General features: G+C 30.2%; 1 protein-coding gene across 2 annotated transcripts in view; it reads right to left on the bottom strand.

Annotated features, from left to right (window-relative positions):
* LOC117171313 (TBC1 domain family member 22B-like) overlaps positions 1 to 4,070 on the bottom strand; it is a 33,314-nt gene extending 29,244 nt beyond the window's left edge. The window contains exons 1-2 of one of the 2 annotated variants that reach the window (XM_033358500.1): positions 3,779 to 4,070; positions 3,170 to 3,321 (exon numbers count right to left, since the gene is read on the bottom strand). In XM_033358500.1, the coding sequence (XP_033214391.1) occupies positions 3,170 to 3,252 (83 nt within the window). In that variant the 5' untranslated portion in view covers positions 3,253 to 3,321; positions 3,779 to 4,070. Of the gene's footprint in view, positions 1 to 3,169; positions 3,322 to 3,774 lie in introns of both variants that reach the window. The other variant, XM_033358499.1, reaches the window with a different exon arrangement.
* Positions 4,071 to 13,458: the final 9,388 nt, after the last annotated feature.

The following is a 13,458-nucleotide window of genomic DNA, read 5'->3' on the forward strand; positions in this document are numbered from 1 at the left end:
TACAAATGAAGCCTTTTTCAAATACAACAATTAAAATTTTAACGTTCAAAGTTTAAAGGCTCTTCGAAATTTTAACGATTCCAGGCTTTCTATGTCAAGCAATTCAGTTAAAGATTCTTTACTTTTAAATATTTGCTTTCAATTTACTTGTCTTAAATAAAAAACCAAATATTACTAAATATTCTATAATTAATCTATTTTTTTAAAATAAAAATTTCAAATTTAATGGGTTATATATGGAATATTTTGGACTGAAACAATATTTTTAATTTAATAAAAGCCTTTAATTAAGAATATATTATTATGAAGTTATTTTTAAGTTGAAAATAGTTTATAAACTTTCAGTCACACGTTCACATTTGTTTAATGAACAAGACTTTCAAATTGAAACCGTTTACGTTTTAACGCTAAAATCTGAAAATTCTTAAATTTTGAACTGGTTTAAAATCGTTTTGTCAACTCGTTTTTGTTCACTTTTTATCACAGATAAATTTAAAAAAAAAATTATTTTCCAAAAGCTTTAAAAAGTTTTAAGTGATTTCGAACGATTTGAAATATTTTATATTATTTTTTCTAAAAGTTTTTTAATAAATTTTTCAATACTTTGGGGAATGTCACATTTCATGTCATTTCACGACATTGTTTCGTATTTTAATAGATTTCAAAAAATGTATTCAGAATAATTAAGTGATTTCGTAGGATTTCGAAAATTTAAAAAATATTTTAAGGTGTTCCCAAAGATTCTGAATAATTTAAAAGACGTTGAGGTACTTTAAAAGATTCCAAAAAATTTTCAAACGGTTTCAATAATTTAAAGGAATTCCAAAGGATTTGAAATATTTTAGGGTATTTTAAAATATTTTAATGAATTTGAAATATTTCAGGGCGTTAAAAAAAACAAGGAATTTTCAAGAGTTTTAAAATATTACAAAGGATTTCAAAAGATTGAAAATATTTTATGGTGCTTTCAAAGGTTTCAATGCATTTGTTTTTTGATTGCAGTAATTTAATTGGATTTCAAATATTTTAGGGTATTTCAAAATATTCCAAGAAATTTGTAATAAATTACAATAATTTAAAAGTATTCCAAGAGACTATAAAGATTTTAAGAAATTTTTCTAAAACTTATAGAGAATGTTGAAGAGCTTTAAAAAGTGTTACGTGATTTCAAACGATTTCCAGGATGCATACAATATTTTTGGATATTTGAAAAGATTTCAAGGAATTTGAAAAGATTTTAAGATTTTAGGGTATTTTTTTTAATTCCAAAGGATTAATCAGATTTCTGACAATTTCGATGACTTTCAGAAATTTAAAAATCTCGCAATTATTTTGATAAATTTTCTAAGATTTCGGAAAATATCAGCATATCTCTTGTAATTTCACATGATTTGATCTTATTTTAATGGATTTCAAAATATTTCGAGGTGTTCACGAACATTTTAAAGAATTTAAAAGATGTTAGGGTATTTTAAAAGATTCCAAGGAATTTTCCAATAATTTCAATAATTTGAAGGGTTTAAAAAATATGATAAAGAATTTGAAATATTTCCGAATACAAAAAAAAAACGAAATTTTCAAGAGCTTTAAAAAGTTTCAGAGGATTGGAACTAATTTAGGAAATTTTTTTAAGAGATTTAAAAATATTAAAAATATTTTGGGGTGTCTTAAAAGATTTCAATGCATTTGTTATTTATTGTAGTAACTTAATATGATGTCAAAGGATTTAAAATATTTTAGGGTATTTTAAAAGATTTCAAGGCAGTTTAAAGAGCTTCAAAAAGTTCAAGAGAATTCAAAAGGTTCTAAAGTATTTTCAGTCTTTTGCAAGGAATTTTTTATTTATTTCAATAATCTAAAGGGCTTTCAAACGTTTTTAAAAATTTTAGGACATTTTTAAAAATTCTAATGAATTGTTAATTTATTTCAATAATAATAAGGAATTTCACAAGATTGTAAAGGATTTGAAATATTTTTGAGAATTTACGAAGGGATTTCAAAAGATTACAAATATTTTCAAGCTTTTTAAGAGTTTCAACTATATTTATTTTATTTATTTCAGTGATTTAATGGGGTTTTCAAGGATTTGAAATATGTTGGGGTATTTTAAAAGATTCCAAGGAATTTTACATTTATTTTAATAATATGAAGGAATTTCAAAGTACTAAAGGATTTGGAATATTTCAGGGTATTAAAAAAAAAAGAACAAGGAATTTTCTAGAGTCTTAAAAAGTTGTAGGGAAATTCAAAAGTTTTTAAAGGATTTGAGCTAATTTAGGGAATTTTGAAAGGGATTTCAAGAGATTAAAAATATTTTTGTGTCTTAAAACAATCAAATGAATTTTTTAGGGTATTTTAAAACATTTTAATGAATTTTTAATTTATTTCATTAATTCGAAGGGATTTCAAAAGACTTTAAAGAATTTAAAATGTTTTAGGGTATTTCAAAATATTCCAAAGCATTATCCAGAAATTGAAAAAATGTCAAGAGATTGCAGAGAATATATTCACAAACAGTGAGGGATTTCGTAGGATTTCAAAGATTTTACGAAATCTTACAATATTTTTGCAATTCAATTGAAATTGACCCAGAATTCTTATTATTTTATTCTTAATTCTTATTTATTTGTTTAATTCATCCTGAAGTATTTTAAACTCACCTTAATTTGTTAGGCATTTTATCCAATTCTTTTGAATTTCCGTAAATTTTTCTAAAATCATTTCAAACTTACTGAATTTGTTCATATTTTTGAAGTTACTTTAATTTTAATAAACTTCATCGAATTATTCTCATTTCTCTTAAATTCTGCTAAGCTAATTCGAATTTTACTGAAATTATTGGATTTTTTTTTGTTGTAATTTGAACATTTATTCCAAATAATTTGAATTTAACTTGAATTATTTAAAAACTTTATGAATCGAATTCGTTTGGCTTCTTTAAATTCAAAAGAAAATTTTTAAATAAAGTTTTGCGCCAACATACATAGGAACAAAGGCGGTTCGTGTAATTATCTATAATTACGTATTACCGCACTGTTTAATTAAAAACATTACATACTTCTGAATAATTATTAGTACGTTAATATAAAAACAACAAATATAAAAAGTAGTTTTCAACACTAAAATTAATAAAATATATTATAATAATTGAAAATCTCAAAGTACATACCTGCCTGGAACTGCTCGGGTATTTTTTTTCCAAAAAGATTGGTAACCCTGATGAACCGAGTGATGACGGTTTTGATTTTCCATATTTTTAATAATCACGTTAGCTAACACATGCCAAGTAAGCTAAACATTTATAGTTGCAGTTCGTCATTACTGGAATTAATCAATACAATACTCATTTATAGTTCTGATAATAACGCTAATAAATATTTTCCTACATTTGCTTTCCATAAAGGAACTTTTCAGTAGATTTACTTTCAAGCTTTCAACGTTCGATACCTCAAAATAAACTAATCATTGGCAGAATGTACTCACACATGATCATACGAATTGTACAGTTTAAGGAGGTTAGGTTTTTAAAGAAAATAATGGATAATCCAAAAAAAGGCAACAAACTCTATTCAGAATCATCTTTATCATATCATCAAAAGAAAATGCTAATAACTAAATTGTGTATTGCATCAATCATAATAAAAGTAAACATCAGCGAATTAATATTGTGTACAAAAGTGGGGTATTCATATGGAAAAATGTTTCTTTTGACATCATTGTAAATACCGAAGAGTCGTGGATATTTTAAAGAACGTGAAATTAGAAAACAATTACCAACTTGATATGATTTGCTGTAAACTTGCTGCAAAATTCAGCGAAACTGCGGTTTAAAAAATGGTTTATTTTCCTCCGTACGTGCATTTATGCCAGACAGCAGACGTGACAAAATTATATCATGGTCGGGTATTTCTAAGCCTGTGTGAGTCGGTGTATACTGCTGTCGTGTTACACAGAGTTGCGTGTGAATGTGGGCGTGAGTATGAGTATGAGGCAAGGCCCTGAAAGTCCATCAGGCAAAGATATTTCTTTGCCTTATGTAAAATTGGTCCCACATCCGAGCCAGGGAAATCTTTATGAATTTATCTATTCTAGGACTGTCCTATGCCAGTATCCCCAATCTTCGGAACTTTTTAAACTGTGTTTGCGTCACGCCGACAACCCGATTGGTCAGTGTTTGTGCGCTGAGTTTGAATTATAAAAATATTCAGATTTAATATTTATAATAAATAATTCAATTATAATGAAAAAGAGGTTATGATTTCTGAGATCAGAGAAATAAATGATTCCCAATGATTAATCTCGTCTCTGTCGAGTCACAATATACGCTAAATATATAAATAACATTTTTAGTTTGTTGTCTAGATCGCTTACTGTGACTAATTAATTATTGTATAAATATTATAAAATATATAATATTGTATACAAATAATCAAATCATATTTATACTATTAAAACTAATATTTTCTGCTTAAAACTAAAACTTCTTATTACATTTTTTTAACATTTTAAAAAATTTAAAATGCAAAATTAGAGAAAAAATTTTTTGTTCCTAATACCGGAATTAATCTTGTTTTTTGCATGGAAATCGCATTATTTTTTGATCGGTTACTCCAAAATTCTAAATAAGGATTAAGAAATTACTTTTGATGCGTTTTTCCAATCATTATTAATCATTAGTATTAAATCTAAATATTTATATCATTCAAACTCAGGGCGTAAACAGTGACCAATCGGGTTGTCGGCGCCTGGTCTGCGCGGCGCAAACGCAGTTTAAAAAGTTCCCAAGATTGGGGACACTGTCCTATGCACGGTCCTATGCAATATCAAGCTCCACCCATCGAAAATGCTCTCGACTAATACGCTTTCTCTAGAAAGAGACAGGCGTACCTCTCAAACTAGAGCTCTAAATAGGAAGGTACTATTGTCCGCCATGTTTATTCCATCAGCTGGGTACATGGGTTCTCGAGTACACTTAATGCCCGAACAAAACGGTCAATACTGAGGATTATTCTTTATAATCCTTTATGTTATTATTAAATGTATATTGTGCTCCACTGCGAGAAAATACGTGCTTTGTACCACACATATGATGCAACTGCATCGTCGAAGGACAACAATTTCGCGAAATAGTGTGCACGTTTTAACTCCTACTCTTTGGCGTTTAATCTTTGCCATCTATGTAAGTAGGTAGTACATGTATGTAGATCTTCTAAAGAACAATTAATTTTTATTTCTTGTCAAATTTTCCTAAAAAGAAAGAAGTTAGAATAACGTAATAAAGCATTTTGTCTTCTCTACTAATAAAAAATACATCAAATCCGTGAAGAATTTTTTGTTAACAATTTTAGTTTATTTAAACATTTAAGAATATTCTTAAAAAGCTAATTAGAACATGAAAATATTTCAATCTTTCGAATAATAGCAAAAATTAAATAATGTAGACAAAAAAATTGTTTAAACAAATTAAATTAGTTTAAACATTTAGGTATTTTCATAATAAACGAATTAGTGATTAAAAATATTAAAATTTGTGTTAAATCAATGGGAACGTGTTAAATCAATGGGAAACTTTATAGTATTTGCGCCACCCCTACATATTAACTGATTTTGCTCAAATTTGAAAATTTTTTTGGGCATTTGAACAAAAATGGGAGGTGAAAGCAGAGAAATTCGAAAAAAAATCCACCAAGTATAAATAAGAACTACCCTATAGTAATTACCTTTTCTCTGTTGCTTTAAGTGAACTCGAAACTGTTAAATACTTATGCGAATTGTCTGCGTAAAAAAGCGTTTCACACTTTGTCTCTTTTGTACACATAATGAAAACTGATTTTTATTACAAGCACTACTTTCTTCCAAATATAAAAAATCGTACATTAATACGATTACGTAAAAAATTCAACATCGAATTGTTGTTTTGCTCCATTAGACGTTTACCTATTTGCCCAGCTGATGGAATAAACATGGCGGACCATAGTACTCTCCTTTATAGAGCCTTACTCAAACGTTTTTTCTCTCTCTCTCTCTCTCTGCGGTCCATTTGCGTCCTCCCCGCCCATTTCTCTACAAGAATCATTCTGTTTTGAATTAATTCGTGGATAATATTAATATTTTTAATATGAGATTAATATTTTTCATAGGATTCATTTCTAGTTGCTTTGTTGGTTTATGGCAAATTTAATTGGTTGAGAACCTAGATACGAAATCGATGTGTCAAATTAATTAATTCATCAGTGTATTCAAATTCGACGTCCGTGAAAAGGTACCCTGAGCTAAAGAACACAGAAAAACATATTTTTCAGGCAAAATATATATATTTTTTAACATAATCTTCTTCGACATATACAATTGGTCCAGCAATCTTCCAATTTTTTTTTACCCTCGGAAAAGTAGAAAGTTTCGAAGCATTTGAAATACTCATCCACAGCGGCGATGACCTCATTAAACGAAAATATTTTTCCCTCGAGCCAAATCTTGAGGTTTGGAAATAAAAAGGACAGAAGGAGCGAAATCAGGAGATATTCTCATGATTTTTGTAATTTTTTAAATTTTTGAACATCTCGTAATTTGGCTTTTTTAATTTTCAACTTTTTTTTATTTTGTGTATTCCTTTTTTTATTTTTCTCCTGATTTGGCCTTTTTATATTTCACTTTTTTTTTGTATTTTCTTTATTCTTTATTTTTCTCTTGATTTGGTTTTTGTATTTTTCAACATTAAACAAAAGCAAGGAATTTCCAAGCGCTTTAAAAAGTTTCCGGGGATTTCAAAAGATTTTAAAGGATTTGAACTAATTTAGGAAATTGCTTGAAGGAACTTCAAAATAATAAAAGTATTTAAGGAGGTTTTAAAAGATTTAAATGCATTTGTTTATCAGTTGCAACAACGTAATGGAATTTCCAAACATTTGAAATATTTTAGGGTATTTCAAAAGATTCCAAGGCAATTTAAAGAGCTTTAAAGAATGTCAACTGATTTAAAAAGATGTCAAAGGGTTTTAAAATTTTAGGATATCTTAAAAGGCATCAAGGAATTTTTAATAGATTAGAATAATTTAAAAGTATTCCAAGGGATTATAAATATTTCAAGGAATCTTTCTAAAACTTACAGAGATTTTTGAAAAGCTTTAAAAAGTTTTAAGCGATTCATAGAATTTGAAATATTTTAAGGTATTTGAAAAGATTCCAAAGAATTTTAATTTCTTTTTAAAGTTAAAAAGAATGTCAATAAATATTAAGGGTGTAAAGTATTTTTTTTAATTCCATAGGATTCGATCAGATTTCTGAGGATTTCAAAGAATTGTAAAATCTCTGAAGGTGTTTCAATACATTTTCCAAGATTTCGTGATATATCATCAGATTTCATATAATTTTAGGGGATTTTATCGTATTTTAATGGATTTTAGAAAATGTATTCACAATAAGTAAGGAATTTCGTTAGATCTCGAAAATTTCGAAATAATTTAAGGTCGAAGAGTTGAAAGAATTTAAAAGATGTTAGGGCGCTTTTAAAGATTCCAAGGAATTTTCAAATGATTTCAATAATTTAAAGAAATGTTCTCATCCAATAAGCTTTATCTAGAAAGAGTCAGGCGTACTTCTCAAATGTTTTTTCTCTCTCTGCAGCCCAGTTCCGTGCTCCCCACAGTGTTATTGGCCTATTTAAATACGAGAATATTTCAGTAAGTAAGCAAAAAAACTCAGAAAAACTTATTTTTCAGGTAACATCTTTTTTTATTTTTCAACATAATCTCCTTCGATTTATACACAATTCGTCCAGCGATCTTCCAATTTTTGTATACCCTCGGAAAAGTAGGAAGTTTCGAAGCATTTGAAATACTCATCTGCAGCGGTGATGACCTCATCAGACCAAAATCATTTTTCCCCGAGCCAAATCGTGAGGTTTGGAAATAAAAAGGTCAGAAGGAGTCAAATCAGCAGATACTATCCTGATTTTTTAACTTTTTAAAAATTTTTAACATCACGTCCGTTGAAATCCTTTAGAACTCTTGAAATATGTTGAGATCCACTAAAAATTCTAAGAAACGCTTTAATCCTCTTGAAGATCCCTTGAAATATGTTTCAGTATGAATCCCTAGAAAACTTTGAAATCCGTTGACATCTATTGAAATCTATTAAAAACTCTAGAAATCCCTCAAATATTGTAAAATTCTTAAAATAAATTCTTTTAAGTCGTTTGCAATCTTACGCAATCATTTGAAATTTCTGGGACATTTTTAAATCTCTGGAACTTTTCTGTAATCCTACGAAATTCTTTTAAATCTCATCCGATTTTTAGTTCATAAAATATAGAAATTGGAAGCTATATATATTGAGAAAATGGTTGCAGATTATGCATCATATAAAAATGAAGAATTTATGTTTACGCACGAATCAATACAATCAACACAACAAAAATATCGAATTTATCTTTTAAATCGCGATTTACTATACTAACCGTAAATTCCCTCATTTGGTAAGAAATTTTGTAAATTTACAGTTACTGCCCATTTGTATATGTAAATTACTGTGATCACCTATGTAAATTACATGAGAAATTTATGATAATTTATGCGCAGACGCATAGTTTTGTCGATAAAGTAGATTGATGTAATCTTTGATGTAATTACACATGCAAAGATATTATCTTTGACACATGTCATTTCGTGAATTTGTTAATTTGAAAACCTATTGTTTATTTTAATACATCATCATTATAAAGTTAATAATATACATTTTAAGTGAAAAGTAGAATAATTATTTGTTTTTACTTCTTAAAAATAAAGTATCGAGATTAAAATGAAAGAAAGGAATACTTTTTTATCACAAATCTTTATTTCAAATCATTTTTAATATTTTAATGAACTTTACAATTCTGTCATCCCAAATTTGGAGGTCGTATTTATAGTTTGTATGCGTCATCTTAAAAAACTTTAGAAGTCATAAATACCTTTCTTGCTGCTTGAATTTACAAACAAATCTAAAATAAATATAAGACTTCAATTTGGGACTGCAGAATCATTATATATTGTAAACAATAGATTTGCATATTTAATCATTTCAAAAATGCGCGCGAAGAAGTGCGACGCATGCGTATTAGATTTCTCTACCAAGGACTAAAGGCCAAAGGTATTCATTCCAATTAGGTATTTCAAGGTGTGACGTCGGTTGAAAAGATGTCTGCCAGGATGGCTACGTTCTTAGTTTTCTACAAATGTGTTTTACATTTGACCACGTGACTATAAGGGCGGGATTTTCGAATTATTCACTCTAAAAATACCCAATTGTCTTATAGAAATAACTAATATTGAGCAATTAATTCAGTATTCGTCATTATTCATCACATTCCTTAACAATTTATTTAAAAAATAATAATATACGTGTTTATTATCCTTCATAATCCGCAACATTTTCGATCGTGTGGAACACGAGTGTAAGTAATCGTTCAGGCTCGAAATTAATGTTTTCCCACAGTTTCCCCTCCAGAAATGTTTTTTTATACTTTTTCTTTACACTTTTAATCTTAAAATTGACATTTAATCGATTGAACAGCTTTATAAGAGGTTATGTGAATTATTCAAATCCGTCAAGTGCAGTCCCTTCCAAGTAAATAACGTTCGCCATCTTTGATATGTATTCTACATATAAACCTCGAGTGACATGTCACAACCCATCTCTGATGTGTGCACGCTGAGGGCCAAGCAGGAATAGCAATCCCATGGGATGAAACTAATTTTGTAAATAAATTGAAAAAAAAAAATTTCACAATAAGTGTACTTACATATTCTTTTTTATTTTTCAAAATCTATTTAATGAAATGTTAAACTCGTTACAAAAAAATTATAGATTATATTATTCAATTGAATAGCTTTTGAAAAATAAAGATTAATATTCCAATACACTTATGGTGAAAATAATGGTTTTTTCAACTAATTATAAAAATATTTTCGTCACATGCATTTGGTGTTATTATTTGGCTCTCAGCGTGCAGACATCTTGGATCTCCCCCACCTAACCTAAAATACATAATTAGGTATTTTCACTTACGACTAGTTACAAAAAAATTCGGTTTATTTTCCCAAGGGGACGAATATACATTCAAATTTCGCGATGTAAAACGTGAAGATTTTTAAAAACGCATTCCAGACATAGCCGAGGCGAGTACTGAAATTTACATGAAGCAAAGTGAGACTTAGGGGCCGAGATTCACATAAATAGTTTTTAATATACGACTCAATCATGAGTGCAAATACGTTGCATATAATCACAATCTAAAAGTCTAAAGACCCTAGAGGGTCCAGTCCGGTAATGTGCGTGGGGTAAGAAGACGATATACTGGAATACTCTAAGCCAATGTTCTAGAACACTGTGAAAAAATGGTGACACAACTGTTCTCGAACCATGTGACAGCATTGTTTTGTAACAGTTGCTATGGAATTTTTCTATAACAAACTGATCACAGACGCTCTATAATATTTGTTTCAAGTTTACTCTAGAAATGTGCCGTAACAGTATTATATTGAAGTTCTAGAATCCTGTTACAAGTGTGTTTTAGAACGAATTAGGAACAAAGATTAGTTCACTAACTTTATGGTTGAGCTGACCCTCGCGAATATCTCTAATATGGATATCTCGGACCTATAATTTTTTTAGTCGGGACTGCGCGTATACACGCAAACCCGGACCTAAATCTATCCATGGGGATATAAAAATTTCCGCACGCAGGATATTTTGACGGGTTGTCTATGGAATAACCCGGGACATAAATGACGTCTAATCGATTATCCCGGGATATCGTAATGCTGTGAGGGGTACATAACAGTGTTCCATATTTGATAAATAATAGTTCTAGAACTGTTATAGAATTGTTATACAACTGTTATAGAATTGTCCTAGATTATTTACAAGGCAGCGTACCAAAGTTCTAGAATTGTTCTAGAAATGTTACAGATTGGTGGTCACAGAGTTCGAGATCTGTTAAAGATTTGTTATACAAAATTTTTAATTCAGTTCTAGAAATCTTAGAGGTCGGTTGTCACAGCGTTCTAGATCTGTTAAAGATTTGTTATACAACATTTGTAATTGAGCTCTAGAATTGTTCTAGAAGTGTTACAGATCGATTGTCACATCGTTCTAGATCTGTTACAGAATTATTACATAACACTGGGAACCAAGTTCTAGAATTGTTCTAGAAATATTACAGATCATATGTCAGAGTGTTCTAGAATTGTTACAGAATTGTTCTTGCGTATGGGGGATGACATAGGTACTCGCATATTCGTAACCTGTTCTAGTACACGTTCTTTTGTGTTCTTGAACAATTACAGATCTGTTCTGTGACCATGTTTGCTGGGAGGGTACCTTTTCACGGATGCCTGTTTTGAATTAATCGTTGAATTAATTTGACACATTGAGTTCGTATCTAGGTTCTCAATCAATCAAATTTGCTATAAACCAGCAAAGTAGCTAGAAATGAATCATATGAAAAATATTAATTCCATGATTAATTCGAAACAGGCCTCCGTGAAAAGGTACCCCAGTGGGCACAAAAGTTGGCGACGTCTTTACGACATCCTATGTCCATGTCGTTTCGGTGTCTTTGCGATATAGTTAAGAGATCGTCAGATCATACGACTTATTTACGATATGGTAAAGACACCTTAACGACATGGACATAGGATGTCGTAAAGTTGTCGTAAAGATGTCGTAAATACGTCGCCAAACGTTGTGCCCACTGGGACCTCAAGTAAAAATGGTATGGCCTGTGGTAAAAAGTGCTATTTTACGTATCGTTCGCAGCTCCTAAAATTGCATTTGTGATGGTAGTGGGACAAATTAGTTATTTGTGATACAAGGACACTAATTGGCACTTTTTTCGTAGAGCTTAAAAGTTGTAGTAAGTGTCGGAGTCGAGGCGTAACCGAGACGAGACGAGTACTGCAGTAACACTGAGGGTTCGTGTCAAGTATTATTTTTTATCACACCAGTCAAACATAAATGCAAATACATTGCATAAAGTCCTAATCTAAAAAACCGAGGGGTCTAGAGGCGGTGTCCAGTAATTTTCTTGGGGTAACAAAAATTCGATACTAAAATACTCTAAGTAAAATAGAATAAAATAGAAGATTATAACTTTTATAAAATATATTCTTAAAAACACACTATAAATGCTTTAATGTCATCATCTTGTACATTTTTATACTTTTTATACGTAATAAAGATATATTTTTCATTTTTGTTTGAATTTAGATAATTATTTATAGACTTTTCGAGTTGATTCTACAGTTTATACATGTCGCGTTGATTTTGGTTCAAATTTGCCGCTTAACATCTTTTTAAAAATGGAGGACGTGTTACGGTTGATTCATGAACATAGGAAACAAGGCCCTAGACATGCCACTGCGGGGGTGATGCAATGAGGGGGAAGGTCCGCCACCTTTTGATATCCCGCGACAAACATCGCAGCGCCCACATGTTTATATTTTCATTGACAGTTTGTCGGCAAAAATGCTCGTGCGCATAATCAAATGGCTCATCGTAAGATGGCGACTCTCCCCACTCATGGAATTCTCCCCCCTCCCGTGGATTCAGCCCCGCTCGCCATGTTAAGATGGCATGCCTAGTCCCGTGTTTCCTTTGCCCATGGGTTGATTGGTTGACTTTTTTTAAGATGCGCGTGCCGCGTGACGATGCCGGGACTGTATGCGCATGAGACCATAGTTTCTTGGAGCATGAATCCTTAGCGAGTGCAACAACATAGTTTATTAATAATTTTTCGTAATTTTCAGAAGAAAACATATGTACCAAATTATCTAGTCAATAGTATATTTGTATAGGATACAAACAAAAGTGACGTTAATTTTAGGGTAAAATTAGAAGGCAATAAAATGTGTGATACTAACCTCAAATTTTCTTTAACGATTCACGAGACCAAAATCTTAAATTAATGTCACTTTTGTATTCTGCATAAATAAAACACTGAGTAGATTAACTCTGTACATATTTTCATTTCAAGGAATTACGAAAAAACTGTGTTTTCTTAGACTTGCTGAGGGACAAACCGAATTTTTTAAAAATCAAAAATCGATGTTTTACCAAAAGAGCCAAAACATTTGATGCATTATATTTTAGGTGATTTTAGGGAAACTTTAGCTAGTAAGTTAAAATTTATTCAATGCGGTTCGAAGATTAATGCCTCGGGAGTCCAAAAAATATAATTTAACTCTTGTACTGTATGGCATATCATAAAAAGATAACTCATTTTAATTATACGTTCGACAACTCGTTCAAAACGTGCATAACAACGCAATGAAAACTTGTTTGCGAACTTTATTTTCGTAACAGGCACGCACGCGTGAGCGTGATTCATGAAATCGGTAGAAGGCAAAAAACAGACATATCATTAATCATCGCGATGAGATTTCTGGTTTCACGTTTGCGCATTCGTGAGTGGCTGAGCGC

This window comes from Belonocnema kinseyi, chromosome 4 (assembly GCF_010883055.1).
Source record: "Belonocnema kinseyi isolate 2016_QV_RU_SX_M_011 chromosome 4, B_treatae_v1, whole genome shotgun sequence".
NCBI classification, from domain to species: Eukaryota; Metazoa; Arthropoda; class Insecta; order Hymenoptera; family Cynipidae; genus Belonocnema; species Belonocnema kinseyi.